The sequence below is a fragment of the Acomys minous genome (assembly GCF_964271855.1).
Source record: "Acomys minous genome assembly, chromosome: 16".
Lineage (NCBI taxonomy): Eukaryota > Metazoa > Chordata > Mammalia > Rodentia > Muridae > Acomys > Acomys minous.
Window position 1 is genome coordinate 87,421,079 of NC_140498.1, and position 18,062 is coordinate 87,439,140.

Here is an 18,062-nt window from a genome sequence, read left to right on the forward strand (position 1 = left end):
TACAATAAAAGCTAGATGCAATGACACATCTGTAATCCGAGCACTAGGGAAGTAGAGGCATAAGGAGCTTAAGGCCAGCTTTAGCTATACAGTGAATTTAAGGACCAGCCTGGGCTACATGAGACCATCTTCAAAACAAAACAGACAACCCACATTTGTTCCAGTTTAAACGTGTAAAATGTAATGCGTTCCCACAGAGTCACTTCTTTAGGTTTCAGGTGACCAGAACTCCTGCAGCAGTGAACCCCACGCCTGCTGCACCCATTACAAGTCTCCCTCTAAATGCAGATCCCCAGAAGGCGCAATGCACGTTTGACACAGCTGGTGAAGTGCGAGTGGCTTCTGCTCTCCACATCCACAGACTGTACTCAGAGACGCTGGACACAAAGTGGGTAAGGAGCCGTGTGGCTTCTGCCCCTCCACATCCACAGACTGTACTCAGAGACGCTGGACACAAAGTGGGTAAGGAGCCGTGTGGCCTCTGCCCCTCCACATCCACAGACTGTACTCAGAGACGCTGGACACAAAGTGGGTAAGGAGCCGTGTGGCCTCTGCCCCTCCACATCCACCAGACTGTACTCAGAGACGCTGGACACAGAGTGGGTAAGGAGCCGTGTGGCTTCTGCCCCTCCACATCCACAGACTGTACTCAGAGACGCTGGACACAGAGTGGGTAAGGAGCCGAGTGGCTTCTGCCCCTCCACATCCACAGACTGTACTCAGAGACGCTGGACACAAAGTGGGTAAGGAGCCGTGTGGCCTCTGCCCCTCCACATCCACCAGACTGTACTCAGAGACGCTGGACACAGAGTGGGTAAGGAGCCGTGTGGCTTCTGCCCCTCCACATCCACAGACTGTACTCAGAGACGCTGGACACAAAGTGGGTAAGGAGCCGTGTGGCTTCTGCCCCTCCACATCCACAGACTGTACTCAGAGACGCTGGACACAAAGTGGGTAAGGAGCCGTGTGGCCTCTGCCCCTCCACATCCACAGACTGTACTCAGAGACGCTGGACACAAAGTGGGTAAGGAGCCGTGTGGCCTCTGCCCCTCCACATCCACCAGACTGTACTCAGAGACGCTGGACACAGAGTGGGTAAGGAGCCGTGTGGCTTCTGCCCCTCCACATCCACAGACTGTACTCAGAGACGCTGGACACAGAGTGGGTAAGGAGCCGAGTGGCTTCTGCCCCTCCACATCCACAGACTGTACTCAGAGACGCTGGACACAAAGTGGGTAAGGAGCCGTGTGGCCTCTGCCCCTCCACATCCACCAGACTGTACTCAGAGACGCTGGACACAGAGTGGGTAAGGAGCCGTGTGGCTTCTGCCCCTCCACATCCACAGACTGTACTCAGAGACGCTGGACACAGAGTGGGTAAGGAGCCGAGTGGCTTCTGCCCCTCCACATCCACAGACTGTACTCAGAGACGCTGGACACAGAGTGGGTAAGGAGCCGAGTGGCTTCTGCCCCTCCACATCCACAGACTGTACTCAGAGACGCTGGACACAGAGTGGGTAAGGAGCCGTGTGGCTTCTGCCCCTCCACATCCACAGACTGTACTCAGAGACGCTGGACACAGAGTGGGTAAGGAGCCGTGTGGCTTCTGCCCCTCCACATCCACAGACTGTACTCAGAGACGCTGGACACAGAGTGGGTAAGGAGCCGAGTGGCTTCTGCCCCTCCACATCCACAGACTGTACTCAGAGACGCTGGACACAGAGTGGGTAAGGAGCCGAGTGGCTTCTGCCCCTCCACATCCACAGACTGTACTCAGAGACGCTGGACACAAAGTGGGTAAGGAGCCGTGTGGCTTCTGCCCCTCCACATCCACCAGACTGTACTCAGAGACGCTGGACACAGAGTGGGTAAGGAGCCGTGTGGCTTCTGCCCCTCCACATCCACAGACTGTACTCAGAGACGCTGGACACAGAGTGGGTAAGGAGCCGTGTGGCTTCTGCCCCTCCACATCCACAGACTGTACTCAGAGACGCTGGACACAGAGTGGGTAAGGAGCCGTGTGGCTTCTGCCCCTCCACATCCACAGACTGTACTCAGAGACGCTGGACACAGAGTGGGTAAGGAGCCGAGTGGCTTCTGCCCCTCCACATCCACAGACTGTACTCAGAGACGCTGGACACAGAGTGGGTAAGGAGCCGAGTGGCTTCTGCCCCTCCACATCCACAGACTGTACTCAGAGACGCTGGACACAAAGTGGGTAAGGAGCCGTGTGGCTTCTGCCCCTCCACATCCACCAGACTGTACTCAGAGACGCTGGACACAAAGTGGGTAAGGAGCCGTGTGGCTTCTGCCCCTCCACATCCACAGACTGTACTCAGAGACGCTGGACACAAAGTGGGTAAGGAGCCGTGTGGCTTCTGCCCCTCCACATCCACCAGACTGTACTCAGAGACGCTGGACACAAAGTGGGTAAGGAGCCGTGTGGCTTCTGCCCCTCCACATCCACAGACTGTACTCAGAGACGCTGGACACAAAGTGGGTAAGGAGCCGTGTGGCTTCTGCCCCTCCACATCCACCAGACTGTACTCAGAGACGCTGGACACAAAGTGGGTAAGGAGCCGTGTGGCTTCTGCCCCTCCACATCCACAGACTGTACTCAGAGACGCTGGACACAAAGTGGGTAAGGAGCCGTGTGGCTTCTGCCCCTCCACATCCACAGACTGTACTCAGAGACGCTGGACACAAAGTGGGTAAGGAGCCGTGTGTTGCAGCGAAACACACGGTAGCTGCTGCTGTCGGCCTTCCGCACACAAGTGCCCCTGCTCAGTGCAGGCTGCGCCTCAGGAGTGAACGAGAGCCGGAGGGCTGCGTAGTTTGATTCTAAGCCTTTCCCCTACTCCCTGAGACAGCACTTCTCTGTGTATCCTTGGCTGTCCTCAAACTCACCGCGATCCTCCTGACTCCCAAGTGCTGGGATTACAGGCGTGTATCACCACGCCTGGCTCAGGAAGCTCATCTTTTAAGACCGAACAAAAAATGAACTAGGCAAAAATGCCAACTTAAAAATAAAAATATTTATGTAAGCTAGCCTGTCTGTCCAGTTAAAGCTGATTTGCTGCCTTTACTCAATTCTCAAAAGTAGATTGCCCATACCAATAAATCACATAAAAAAATAGGAAGAGTTTCAACAAACCTGCAGATAAATTGAACCCCTTTTTATATTGAAAAAGTTGAAATGAAAGACAAATACAGATTGAACATGGTGACTGCAAAATATAATGCAATTTTAAACAAAATTATGAAAATATACAAAATTGATGGCAGCACACCTAGGTTTGTGCACACTCTCCATTATGTGGAGACACTACAGAGGACACCCCTGTCCACGTCAGAGAAGTAACTTGAACCCAATGCCTGCTTTAGAAAGTCTTGACTTAGGATCTCAGTAGTATAAAAAGCAGTGATTTTTTTCAGTCTGTAAACAGTAGTCATGGTTTTTTTTGTTTTTGTTTTTTAAATATCAATTTAACCACACACACAGACAAAAACAGAACAAAACCCATATAAACCAGAGCAGCAGCAGCGGGTCTCTGAGCATTCTCCTCAGATACTAATGACATACAAGCTTGGGGAGAGGGTGCTTTTACTCAGTAAGAATATATATATATATATATACTTTAACTGTACACAATTTATAGTGCATGACAACTTCCAAAAAGAACAGACTGATAAAAGATATTGGCCATTTTTCTTCATAATTTCAATCTTTTTACAATTATTTCAAAATTTAAGAATTGGATCTAATTGAAATGCTACATTTAGTAAGAAAATCAGCAAGTAATAAAGGAAGTGTAACTCCAACATGACATTATTTGTTAGTAAGACCTGTAGAGTTCCCAGGCGTCAAGGCAGGGGACTGACTGGATAGACCACTAGAGGGAGGAGCTATGCCTGAGGACGAGAGGCAGCCCATAGTCCATAACTGATGATGGTAGGCTGATAGCTGTTTTAGAGCATCTATGTCCATGTCCTTACAGTACAGTTTGAATATCCAAGAAACATTATTCCAGGCAAAAGCCCACCGAGCCCCATGGGAACAGGCTATAGCTATGGAAATGGCCACATGCTGATGTTCAAGGCAAGTAAAAACCAATCTTACTCAAAAGGCCCGCCCTTCTGGGATGGAGCCTAGGATACTCTGGGGCAATTACGTGGTCTAGGCTCCAGCAGATTTTACAAGTAAAGTTTCTACAGGCTTCCTTAGAAGCTTAAACTAAGCTGGATGCAGTAGTGCACGCCTGCCTGTAATCTCAGCACTCAGAAGGCAGGGGCCTCTGAATTTGAGGCCAGCCTGGTCTACAAAGCCATTCCAGGACAGCTAGGGCTACACAGAGAAGCCCTGTCTTCTGGGGGTGGGGTGGCTTAAACTGTTATTAACCACTATGCCAGTTTGTAAATCCAAGAATGTCAAAATAAAGGATAAAATGCAAACGTAGCCACAAGATTTTGCCAGCTCTCCTTTAGCTGGTGTCACCTCTTGCTGAGGTGGTGCATGGGAAATACCAATCCTCAACAAATTAATTTTTTCACTTTATAGTTACTGACTCACAGGAGCCAGGTGACAGGGATAAAAACAGAAGAGGGACTCAGACACCAAAACAGTCATCGAAGGAGCTGTAAGAGCTCAGCACAACATATTCAAGAGCAGTTTTCATCTTCCCTCTCAAGCTCCCAAACTGCAGGCTCAGGGACCAGATCTCCAGCCTCAGGTAAACAAAGTAAATACAACCTGATACAGTTGTCTACAAAGTAGATTGACATCTGGCCCATTGTAAAATGTATCTTTTTGTCAACCTAAAACTTAAAACCTAGGCTACATCCATAATATACAATTTTTTCTACTCCAACTCCCCACTTAAAAAACACTAAACTTTGTAAATCTTTGTTTCCAAGCATATTTATGCATGTGTATCTGTGTGACTCATGAAATGGCTGCAGAATGAGACTCCAAACCCATAACACAAGTATCAGACTCGCCTGCACAAACCACCTACCCCTCTTTCAGCTGCTCTTCCTGCCTTACCTAGAGGACCAGGAGTGAGGCCTCAGCAGCTTATGATGTGAGGTGGGCTGTCCTCAGTCTTCCTCGCTGCCCTGACACTGAGGACTCCCAGGAGCAGGGCTGGGCATGTCTTGGCTATCAGGACTATGAAGCCAAAACTGAGCACCTGTGGTCATGTGTGGTGCCCTGCAGCAGCATGTGCTCATGCCACATCGCACTCGACCCTCTGTGGAGCCATCCTGTTTCTGTGGGAGCCTAAGGAACCTGCTGCTATGGAAAGGGCCCTGCTTCCATGTCTGCTCCTATATCTGCTTTTTGCCTCTTATGGCTAAAGGACCACCCAAACTCCCATTGCATGACAGAATAGCAATCCCCCTGCTCTGAGGTTGGTGCTTTATACTTAATTTCTATTGCTGCTTGTATAGTAACTCCCACCTCAGACATTTCTGGTGATGGGAGTGAAGTGGGGTCCTCTTGTTGCTGTCCTGTGGGTAGGAACAGGTATAAAGAGTGGTAAACCCAGATGAGGGTCCTGCTTCTGGTTTATATACAATAATTTAATTTGTTGTATATATTTAATACCTCAAAAATTAATTCACGATCAAAGTCCTTCATGCATTTGTGAGGAAGTTCTGGATTAGAACAAGGCCAGTCAGATGTTGCTTTTGCTGGGAAAGGTGGTAGTCATCTTCTGCTGTAGCGTCTTCAGTGCCTATGGTTCATACTTCCTTAGATTTTTAGTTTCTTTGTGGTCTCAAGTCTTTTCCTCAGCAGCTCCCCTGTTTCCAGAAGTGAGTGCAGGTAACTGCTCTGTACTTTCTCCTGCACAGTCTTTGAAAATTTTCTTTCTTCCTACAAAAGAAACAATAATAAGTGGTCTTGCCCAAAAATCATTCACTCAGCTTATAGTGACCTCACTCAGAACTCCCATATCATTTCAGTTCGTAAAATATAAGGAAGAGGGGCCAGGTGTGGTGGCACAAGCCTTTAGTCCCAGCACTCGGAGGCAGAGGCAGGATGATCTCTTTGAGTTGTAGGCCAGCCTGGTATATAGAGGGAGTTCCAGAACAGCCGCGGCTACATAGAGAAACCCTGTGATATGGACACGTGGCACAGGCTGGGATGAAGAGGTGTGTACCCTGTTCATGCCAAGAAAAGTGGGAGAATCCTCAGTAGCTCGGACACAGAACTATAACCTGGGCAAGGTATAAAGTCTGAGACTTCAACTGTTTCCAAGTAAAATAAACTTGCATCACTAATTTGATACCATCACAGCCCCTTTCAACAGCACCAGCTTTACCAAGTCTGTTTTTTCCTATCTGAATACTGAAGTCCATCCCATCTCTCCACCCCACCCCCCATGAGTCCCGACCTGTGACAGTGTACAGGTTCAAGAGACAAAGAGCACAGAAAGTGGATGTGCTCAAACACAAAAAGGGCAGTGAGTAAAGAGGGCTACATGAGGTTGGCAGTGCTGCAAAACCCAGAGCTACAACCAAAAGTAGACACACCTCCCGACGAACAGTGCTAGGATGTACATGCACTCAGCCTTAGAAATGGAGGTGAATATGGGACAATGTGTGCAAATGTTTTGTTTCTGGAGACTGGGTCTCCCTATATAGCTCTGGCTGTCCTGGAACTCAAGAGATGCACCCGTCTGACTCTCCCTCCTAAGTGCTGGGACTAAAGGTGTGCATCACCACAGACAGCTCAAGATACATTTAATTCAGTATTATACACAAAACAGCAGGTTTAGTTGTCCCCAGCCACAGGCTATATATGTATAAACACTTTGAACAATTACATGTCAAAACCAATCTGAAGAGCAAACCGCGTCTGCTGAACAGAGTAGGACTTTATGGCTATTAAGATCTAATCAGAATAAAAATGATATACATAGCACTGACATTCTAGGCAGGCATCATACGTGGCCGAGTCCCATGTAACCAGGGGATGTACACAGGTTCTGTGCAAGCAGTGTACAATTTTATAAAGCTACACTTGCTTGTTGGTTTTCAGAGAAAGAGTGAGTGAGTTCTGGAACCAACCACTTTTGGACATGGAGACAACGACAGTCTAGAGAGTGGGTAGTGGGGTGGTAGAAGAGTGCTTATCTCAAACATATAAAGCCTTGAGCTCCATCCTCAACAACAACCAAGCTCCCAAAAACTGTGATGACAACAGTTGTGGTTCATTCCCATTTGATACAAACAGCTAAAGAAAGCACAAGGCTGACTGCGTGTGTCAGTCTCAACAAATCTGTGTAGCTGTGAGTAAAGAAAGCCCAAGTTGCAGAAGGCGGTATGAGACAATATGATACTACATGCTCTTCTCATGAACATAAATACAAAGAAAGATGTCCGTCTACCGCTCTTTTTAGTTGACGACCCCCATGAGAGGAAAGGGGACTAGAAAGAAAGACAAGAAACACAACAGATGTGCTTAAAGTAAGTGAGATTGAGAGATGAGCACTGGCTGCTGTAGCAGAAGACCCAGGTTCAGTTCCCAGCTCCATCATGGTGGCTCACGATTACCTGCAACTCCAGTTCCAGAGGATACAAAATGAGACAGGCACCAGGCATACACATGGTGCACTCGTGCATATAGGCAAAACACCCAAACAAAATATATACTTTTAAAAAAATGAAACAAACAAACTAAAAAAAATGAGGCCGGGTGTGGTGGCACACGCCTTTAATCCCAGCACTCGGGAGGCAGAGGCAGGCGGATCACTGTAAGTTCGAGGCCAGCCTGGTCTACAAAGGGAGTCCAAGACAGCCAGGGCTACACAGAGAAACCCTGTCTCAAAAAAAAAAGAGAGAGAGAGAGAGAGAGAGAACCAGCCAGGCACAGTGCTTCACCCCACAACCCTGACACCAGCAGTGCCAGGGCCGGAGAGCACAGTGAGGCTGGGATCAGATCCAGGGAAAATAGACAAGTGCCGGGTACCCTGCAGAATTGAACAGTGCACTCTGTGGGCTGGGGCTAGTTAAAGCAGGCCCCTGTTACTACTGTGTCCCATCCCATCAGACAGGTTTTCCTCTCCATTTGGGTAGAGAAACTTCTTCAGGGTTCTGAACAGTCAGGAGCAGTGCCTAGCCTATGACAGCAATCCGTGGCACCAGCTGCAGAGTCTGAGCCAGCTGAGATTTGAGGCCAAGTTGAATTTAGTCCCAGCACTCAGGAGGCAGAGGCAGGATGATCTCTTTGAGTTGTAGGCCAGCCTGGTCTACGAAGTGAGTCCAGGACAACCAGGGATACACAGAAAAACCCTGACTCCAAAAACAAAACAATCAAAAACCAATCCAAATCAAACAAACAAACAAACAAACATGTCCAAAACATGTGGTCCTTTGTCTTACAAGGAGAGAATGATGAAATGAACATTAACTTGTCATGATAAAGTTTCAACATGTGCAGAAAGCACGCTGCTTGCCTGTCGTCTCTTACCAGAGAAATAGAAGCATCTTCTAACGCGAGTTCCTCAAGTTTAAGTGCAATTAGATGCGTTTCAAGTCCTTTAATATGATCCACAGCATTGGAAATTAAAGTCTGAAGTCCAGTAACATAGTCTTGAAAGCTGGTGAAGACCGGAGGCTGGGGTGAAGAAGATGTAAAGGTATTAAACGCTTCCTCAACATGTACTTTTCTAGAACCATATGCTAACTTCCCACCATACAGTGTTTGATACTGTGACCACAGGGGTGGATACACTTTGGGATAAACAGAGAGTCTGGAGTAACCAATTAGCCGCTAACTCTACAGTGATGCTTTATGCTCTTTTGATGGGAAAGGAGATACTGGGGATCAACCTAGGCAGTGTGTGTGCTTCAAAGTACTCTACCACTGGGTATGTATCCAGGGTTTGGGCGTTTTTTTCTTTTTTAAATGAATCTCTATTTTTGTATGTTTGTTTTTGTTTTTCAAGACGGGGTCTCTGTGTAGCCTTGACTGTCCTGGACTCCCTTTGTAGACCAGGCTGGCCATGAACTCAGAGATCCCCTGCTTCTGGCTCCTTGAGTGCTGGGATTACAGTCCTGTGTCACCGTGCCTGGGTGGAGAGGAACTAATAGAAAGTGGGTTAGATGGTCCTGACTCCTGAGGGCTGAAAATGTACAAGAACAGTACAAGATAGAGAGGGAAATAAGGCTTTGTTTTCAGGACTGGGGAGGCAGCTCAGTGGGTAAAAAACTTACAAGTGTGCAACACCAGCACCAATGTAAATGCTGACTGTAACACCAGTACTATTAAGCAGAGACAGGGTGATCCCAAGAGCAAACTGGATATCTAGACTGGCCAAACTGGTGAGCTCTGGGTTCAAGTAAGTCACCTCTTGCTCACACACACCCATTTGTGAACTTCTATGCTCGGATGTACAGATATCTTTCTCTTTCTCTCTTTCTCTCTCACATACACATACACACACACGGGGGTGGGGGGGGAAGAAAAGCAAAATATTTTATTCTCCTACCTGAGATTTCCAATAATGGGGTGAGGTGGGTTTTGTTTTGTTTTTTAAGCCACTGTGCCTGGCTTCCAATAATGTTAAGGGTTCCTTTGTTTGCTTATTTTTAGAGTGCTGGGTTTTGGTTTTTTTAAGACAGGGTTTCTCTGTGTAGCCTTAGCTGTCCTGGACTCACTCTATAGACCAAGCTGGCTTCGAAACTCACAGCTATCCGCCTGCCTTTGCCTCCCAAGTGCTGGGACTAAAGTCGTGCGCCACCACACCCAGCTTGTTTTTGTTTTTTATTTTAAACACAAGATCTTGCTGTGAGCAGCCTCACTATGAGGCAGAGGCAGAGGCAGAGGCAGGTGGATCTCTAAATTGAAGGCCAGTCTGGTCTACAAAGCGAGTCCAGGACAGCCAAGGCTCTGTGTAACAGAGAAACCCTGCCGTGAGAAAAATAAAGAGAAAAGAAAAGAGTAAGCTAGTAGGTACCCATACTACATACAACAATAAATTACTGGCCTGTGCGGGTGTTAGGAATTGAACCTGTGGCCTCTGGAAGAGCAGTCAGTGCTCTTAACTGCTGAGCTATCTCGGGCCTTATTTTTTCCAGAAAGAACCTATTTACTGAATAAAAAAGCAAAAGCTTGAGAGATGATTCATTGGTCAATAAAATGGCTGCTCTTGCAAAGGAGCCAGGTTAGAGATTGCTAGCATCCACTGGTCACTCACACTTCTGAGGGGATTTGATGGCCTCTGGTCTCTGTGGGATCCGTCACTCAAGTGGTACACAGACATACATGCGGACAAATTGACCACTTTTATTTTAAAAAATCTTTTGTGCCAGATGTGATGGCGCAGGCCTTTAATCCCAGTACTCGGGAGGTGGAGGCAGGTGGACCTCTGTGAGTTCAAGGCCAGCCTGCTGTACAAAGGGAGTGCAGGACAGCAAAGGCTACACAGAGAAATCATGTCTCAAAAAAAAAAAAAAAGGAAAAAAAATATATATATATTTACGACATTTGTGAAAATAACAAACTGGAAAACTTTGTACTGTTCAGCTGTTCATTCAAGAACTACTCTCTAAAAGCTCAGTACCACACAGCCCTGAGAACAGGGTTGCCAGTGCTGGAGGGGAGGTTATCACTTCAGATCAAAGTCTAGATTCTAAGAGCATCTCTATTGAGAGTATATTAAATTTAGAGTATATTAATTAGTCTGATGGAGACATGGCCATCAATATCAAGATCATTTATATTTATTAACCAAAAAAAAAAAAAAAAGGCTAATATCCTAAGAGAATACAAAAAATAAAAACAAAACAGACAAGTTCCAGATATTTGCTTTTAAAGGAAAAGTCTCCTATAGCCTAGGCTGGCCTCTAACTATGTAGCCAAGGCCGGTCTTGAACTCTTCTTTGCCTCTCTGCCCCCACCAGCTAAGTGCTATCATGCTTTCTTAGCCTAGAACTTCCCACAGAGCATGATGCTGACTCGTTGTGTCAACTGGGAAAACCGGTCATCTCTAGTCAGATGGTCATGGGTGATGGTAATAATCAGAAAAACAAGCCAGGTATAGTGGCAGAGGGAGGCAAATCTTTTGAGTTTGAGGCTAGCCAGTGAACGGTAGGAGAGCAAGGGCCATCCCTGGAACAAACAAACAAAGAAAAGAAAACATAACAAAACAAAAAAGCTCAAAAGCCAAAGGCTTTAGAAAAGGAATAGTGAGGCTGTAGTTGGGAGCCTTACGAGACCATGCTTCCATGTGAGCACCCTGAGCACCTTGGATACAGTGTCACAAGCCTAGTATTCTTTCAGATGGTTCAACAGACAAGACAGACAGATAGCAAATGTTGTTGGATGAATGTCAGAAGGTGATGACCTGAGGAAGGATCTCCACGGAGCCATTAGTCTTTAGCCGATAAGCTAAGGATGTGACTGGGGCACGAGCTCTCATGCAGTAGAGGCAGTAGCGCTACTAAGTTCAGACAGCTGGTTTACATAGTGAGACTGTCTCAAAGCACACACTCATGTCCCAGCTACTGGGGAGGCCGAGGATCCAAAGTCAAGAAAAGCCCGGGCAACAAAAAAAGCTGTGGGGGGAAAGGGTGCCTACAGAGCCCTGAAAGACTCTTGGAGCAGGGGAACAGCATGAGGCAAGGCAACCATGCCAGGCTGTCAGCTGCTCTGTCATTACCATGATGATGCTGGTTTCTTTTTTCTTCTTTTTCTTTTTTTGTAGATTTAATTTGTATGGCCGTAAGACACTCTCACAGTAACTGGACACCCAAAGGACGATAGAAATAGTCTGGAAAAGGAAATTTGCAAATTTGTCAGTATAAATTACACTAAGGTATCTAAACAGCAGCCAGAGACAAAGGTTTAAACAAAGTCATGGCACCAGGTGTGGTGGCACACGCTTTTAATCCCAGCACGAGGGAGGCAGAGGCAGACAGATCTCTGTGAATTCAAGGCCAGCCTGGTCTACAAAGAAAGTCCAGGACAGTGACCACAGCAACGGGACAAGCCAAGCAGGAATGAAAACTGACTGTGAGCCAGAATAAGCCTTTCCTTGTGTAAAGATGGTCCCTCGTGTATCTAATGCCCAGCAGCCTAGCTCACTGTAAAGATGCTCCCTCGTGTATCTAATGCCCCAGCAGCCTAGCTCACTGTCTTTCCCTGCAGTGCTTGCTCTGCTAGCCTCCATTTTCCTCACGTTCCTTTGCTGAGTGCAGAGTCCACATGCTAGGATGTGAGACTCATGGGTTCCTTACAGCGAGGACTCTCCACACAGCAGTCAGTGGGACTCAGCATCAAAACTGGGAGTCCTCAGGTGCCTCCTGTCCCACACTGTGGGAGTATGTATGTGCTCAGTCCTTGCTGAGTTGCTCTACCCTCTCACAGTCACCAGAGCAAAGCATACAGCCTTCAAGAGACTGAAGGCTCCAGGAAAAGGAAGGGAGACAACACGCATGGGTTGAAAAAAATATGGTAATGGCTAGGGGAAGAGATGGGGACAATTCAGAAGTTAAGAGTGCTGGTTGCTCTTCCAGGAGGCCTGGGTTCAGTGCCCAGCAGATACCTGGCAGCCCATAACTGCCTGTGACTCCAGTTCCAGGGCTTTCTGCAGGTACATGTGTGCAAGCAGGTACATACAAACAGCCATAATTCTAAAACAGCAATAACAAAAGAATCTGGCTAAAAACAAGAGTATTCTGCCAAGTGTACTGGCATGTGTCTATGACTCCAGCCAAGGCAGGGTTCAGAGTTCAAGGTCAATCTTGACTACACAGTAACTAACACTGCTTCAAAAAACCAAATCAGGAAGAAACTAAATTGTATTTTATCAAGACTCCTTCACAATGCAGAATGCTAGGTAATGAATAAAACAAATGGAGGAATGAACTCAAGTAAAGCGCCAAAGGAGATAGGCAAAATGATGATTATATGGTGAACTTCAGAGAAAAGAATGCGACTCAGAAGCTGTTCCTAAGCATAGTGAAGAAAACCAGTTTAGAAAATGATGTGAATTGTGTCTAGTGTCCCCAGCAATTGGTGAGAAAGGGTAAAGTTACAGGAAAGGTTAGTAAGAGCCACGCTTCTGAGGAGGATGAAGACACACCTCAAGGGCTGGAGAGATGGCTCAGAGGTTAAAAGCACTGCCTGTTCTCCCAAAGGTCCTGAGTTCAATTCCCAGCAACCACATGGTGGCTCATGACAACCTATGAGATTTGGCGCCCTCTTCTAGTGTACAGGTGTACATGCAAGCATAAAACTGTATAATAATAAACTTAAAAAAAAAAAGACACACCTCTACAAAGAAGACCAAGTTCTCTAGGACCGCAGGCCGGGTCTTCACATAACCATCTTTCACTTCCAAGAGGTCGCCTTTACAAGTGCTGAAGACACCTGAGGGAGGAAGACAGTTTGTACTATTATGCTCCCTAAGTTTTGATACTTTTAGAATGTAGAATCTGAAAATAAGAGACAAAAACTTAATCCAAGTTGGGCCTGGTGTCGCATGCCTTTAATCTCAGCACTGGGATCCAGAGGCAGGCAGATCTTCAAGTTCAAGGCCACCGTGGTCTGTATACTAAGTTTCAAGCTTCCCAGAGCTAAAAAGCAAGACTATGTCTCACAAAAACAAACAAAAAAAACAACAAAAACAAAAAACAAAAAACAAAGAAGAGCTACAGTGGAATTTGAGTGTAGCTCAGTGTCAATGCTTGCCTAGCCTGATCCAGGTCCCAGATACCACTCCCAGGACCATTAAGCCCCAAAATCTCCCCCAAACATAAAAGCAACCAATAAAGATTCAAGGCATATGAAGTAAAAAGTTTTAGCAATTACTGTGCTATAGTCTGCAAAATAAAGAAAGTAGTCCTATAAATGATACATGCTAGGGCCTAGCCATCAGCTAAGAGATCTGAAATATAGGTTATAATAAAGGAAGACTGAAAGGGTGGTTTAGAAGAACTATGTCACTGTGACCTGAAAGGCCAAGAAGGTCACTGTAGGAGAGCATCTACACGGGGCTGGAGAACGGCTCGGTTAATAAAGTGCTTCCATCATCAGCAACCTTGTGAAAGTCTCGCTGGGGGCTCACTGGCAGATGTCCAGCCACATCCAGGTTCATCCAGGGGTCCAGGTTCAAAGAGCAGCCTCGCTCAGAGAACAAGGTGGCGCAAGACACTCAACCTCCAGCTTTTGCATACACATGACAACCCCACCACACACCTACCTCTCCCTCTCTCACCCGTGGCATTTCAGAGATTTAACTCCACACTGTTGAGGGTCTAGCCAAGGGGCTGGAGAGATGGCTCTTCTAAAGGTCCTGAGTTCAATTCTCAGCAACCACATGGTGGCTCACAGCCTCTATACCGAGATCTGATGCTCTCATCTGGCATGCAGGCACACATTCAGATAGAGCACTCATACATTAAAAAAAAAAAAGTCTGGCAAAAAAAAACAAACAAGCAAGCAAAAAGAGTCTGGCCAGCTGGGCCTAGGTAAGACCACATGCACTTGTATCCCAGTACATACTAGCTTTCAAGTGCTCTGCAGTAATTTTAACTGTAAGATGTGGCACTGCTGTATGCTTGTAATCCCAGCACTCATGAGGAGGGTAAAGTTATCACCAAGCCAAAACCATGCTGGGCTGCACAGCAAGTTGAGGTAAGCCTAGAATTACAGGAAGACCATCTCAAAAACATAAAAACAACAACCCTTTAAATAGTTAAAATATCAAAAATATGCTTATTATTTACAAATCCTCCAAATGCTTGTATATTTTAAACAGTGAGCTAATGTCAGACACACAGGCACAATCCAGGAATCTACAGTAAGAACTTACCTTTCAACAGATCTAGTAAAGATGCAAGACTATTTTCTATTCGTTCCTGTATATCCACCGTACCCTCTAAAATTGAAAAACAATCAATCAACATTCTTTTTTTTTTTTTTTTAGAATGATAAAGAAGCACTCTGGGCATGGCCGTACACAGTTGTAATCCTAGCACCCAAGATACTGAGGCAGTAGGCTTGAGTTCATGCCTAGAAAACAATCTATGCTAAAAACAAAACAAAACAAAGCAATGGGCTGGGAAAGCCACTTGTCAACCAGCGTCCAGACCTGGGTTTGATCTCTGAGACCCACTTGGTAGTAGGAGAAAACTGACTCCTATTCAGCTGTCCTGTGACTTCTCCACGTATGCTATGGCATATACATGCATGCACAACTATGTACACACAAAAGGAATGAATGAATGAGACCTGGCTCAGCAGTTAAGTGTATGTACTGCTCTTGCAGAGCACCTGAGTCCAGTCCTCAGCACACATTTCAGGGTCTACACAACAGCCTGTATCTCCAAGTCCAGGGGAGCTGATAATTCCCATGCACCTGCCATCCCATGCACACCCCAACACACATACACAATTAAATTAGGGGCTGTGAGAGATGACTCAGCAGTTAAGAGCACTGGCTGCTCTTGTAGAAGAACCAGGTTCAATATTTAGCACCCACATGGTGACTCACAACTGTATCTTCAGTTCCAGAGGACCTGACCTCCCCATTCTTTTTTTTTTTTTTTAATTTTTTAAAACTATATTTTATTCATGTATTTATATTACATCTCAATTGTTATGACCTCCCCATTCTTAGGGCCTCTGAGGGCCCCAGGCATGCACATGATGCAGAGAAATGCATACAGGCAAACACTCATACACATAAAATAATAAAATGCTTTAAAGTAATAAGAATCTACGGGCAGCTGGGTGCAGTGGGCACGCCTATAATCCCAGCACTTGGGGAGACAGAGGCAGGCAGATCTCTGTTGAGTTTGAGGCCAGCCTGGTCTAAAAAATGATTCCAGGACAGCCAGGGCTACACAGAGAGATTGTCTCGAAAAACAAAAACAAAGAAAGAAATATAAAAAGCAGCAATAACAACAAGCAAGTCATGGCAGGGCCTTTCTTCTGAGACCTCAGACATTCAAACCCACAACTGAAAGACACAGAGAAAGGCAGAACTGCAATGAGAGAAGGGGCCAGGGCTGCTGCGCTCAGGCTCACTCTGAGGCCTTCTAGCTGTGCTCTGAGGGCTGCAGATCTACCCGTCAGTGTTGTAAGGGCTCAGCCAATGAGTGTTTGTGATTCCTCCTAGTTTAGGATTTCAGTATCTATTGCACTTACTAAGCCTTTAATGATTAAGGTCCAGTAAAAGTGTGCCCATCAACACTTACCTAAGCCACTGCTGTCAAGCTCATACACGTCACTGACAAGATGGAAGGAGTGGACCTGGCACTGACAGCAACCAGAACTGAAGAATCTGCCCATCCTGGTGGGGACAGGCCCGAGGAAGGGGTACTGGAAAAAGAAGGAAAACCACCTTTGAAAATGGGACTTGTAACTACTGGATAAAACAATAAAAAAGCCGGGTATGGTGGCACACGCTTTTAATCCCAGTGCTCAAGAGGCAGAGGCAGGCAGATAGCTGTGAGTTCAAGGCCAGCTTGGTTTATAGAGCAAGTCCAGGACAGCCAAGGCTAACACAGAGAGACCCTGTCTCGAAAAACTAAAAATAAGTAAAATAAAATAAAAATAAAAACAATAAAAAAAAATCATCCATCAGAAAACTAGTAACTGACTCCCATAGTAACCTGTAACAAAAGGCCATATGTATCAGCGGAGCATGGTGGTGTGTGCCTGTGATCCCAACACTGAGGCAGGAAGACTTCAAATTCACAGCCTATACACCAAGACTCCAATTAAAAAAAAAAAAAAAAAAAAAGGAAAGGAAAGGAAAAATCCCTCAAAAAACTATTTTGATTTTCCTGACTAATGAGTCTAGACAAAGCAAAACCCTGGAATGTCCCAAGACAATCAATCCTGCTTTCTCACATTGCCACAAACTTGAACAAAAATGTGCTCTTCAGTGTGCCAACTGTCGCCAGTATAATTATTGAGCCTCTAACAACAAATACTTATTGATACCTGAATTTCCTTCTCAATAAACCGCTTCCCGGTCTCCACGGCCACTTCTAGCTGTTGGAGGAGCAAGCGAAGGATGTCAATCGGGGAGGACACCCCATTCTCTGATGTCTTCTCTGAGTTCTTTGGCTCCACGGGGTGGGTAAGACTTGGAAGTCCACTGATCAGCCTCAATGTTAAGGAGCGAATTCTTAACCACATGGTCTCCTCCTCCAAGGAGAGTTTCTTATGCTCTTCGGAAACATTCCTTAAACAGAAACATCCCCGACCATCCATTTTACTCAGCCCATTGCCTTCAAATGTCTGAGCATTTGCTTTCTTTCACCTCGGTACAGTTCCTCCCTTCACCTATGACTCAGTGAGGCAGGCTGAGCATCTGATTAGCACCTGCCTCACTACAGCAAGCTGGGCATGGCAGCCTTTCCTCCAGACCATTTCCTCATAAGGACTATTTGCTCTGAGGAATAAAATGATACATAAAAGCTTAAATGTCAGACAAACAGAGTAGGTAGCAGAAGTCCACAGGCTCACACAGACCCCTTCAGACATCTCCATACACAAGCAGATAGCTGCACTGGAATAGGACACCAGGGCTGAATTCCAAGCCATTTATCTCTATGCTCAAAAACAAATCTCATGTAGTTAGCACCTCTCCTACTCACACTGGGAATGTCAATACAAATGAAGAAATGGAGAGAACCCTTAAATGATAGGGTCTCATACAGCCCAAGCTGGCCCAAACTTGCTTGAGATAGATATATAAAGATATATAGATAGATGACCTTCAACTCCTGACCCTTTGTCGTGACCTCTACATACCAAGAACTGGATTCCAGCAAGGTGCTGCCATATTAGGCTCTGTACCTTAGTAAAGTCCAGTGGGCACCATGTTAGCTTGCTCAGAACTTTTGTGGGTGTGACTCCTCACTTCTTTAAGGCTCGTTTTAATTTCCACTCTTGTGTTGGAGAGGGTACTGTTTCCCCTGTACTGCTACCATACTCTGTATCATGTTTCTTTGGACTATCAACCTTTGAGCTTCCTTGCTCATCTTTTACGCTCCCACTCCGATCCAGGGCCCAATGTGGTAGGCACTCCACCCATCAAG

At 46.1% G+C, this 18,062-nt stretch overlaps 1 protein-coding gene across 2 annotated transcripts in view; it reads right to left on the bottom strand.

Annotated features, from left to right (window-relative positions):
- Nucleotides 1–3,014: 3,014 nt before the first annotated feature.
- Nucleotides 3,015–18,062, bottom strand: part of NAA25 (N-alpha-acetyltransferase 25, NatB auxiliary subunit) — a 55,468-nt gene continuing 40,420 nt past the window's right edge. The window contains exons 18-25 of one of the 2 annotated variants that reach the window (XR_014775464.1): nt 16,960–17,203; nt 16,209–16,332; nt 14,822–14,887; nt 13,280–13,377; nt 11,666–11,776; nt 8,473–8,619; nt 5,605–5,874; nt 3,015–5,507 (exon numbers count right to left, since the gene is read on the bottom strand). Coding sequence is in view for 1 of the 2 variants with exons in the window: in XM_084762100.1 (XP_084618226.1) it covers nt 5,752–5,874; nt 8,473–8,619; nt 11,666–11,776; nt 13,280–13,377; nt 14,822–14,887; nt 16,209–16,332; nt 16,960–17,203 (913 nt within the window). In the remaining variant the exon portion in view is untranslated. Of the gene's footprint in view, nt 5,875–8,472; nt 8,620–11,665; nt 11,777–13,279; nt 13,378–14,821; nt 14,888–16,208; nt 16,333–16,959; nt 17,204–18,062 lie in introns of both variants that reach the window. The other variant, XM_084762100.1, reaches the window with a different exon arrangement.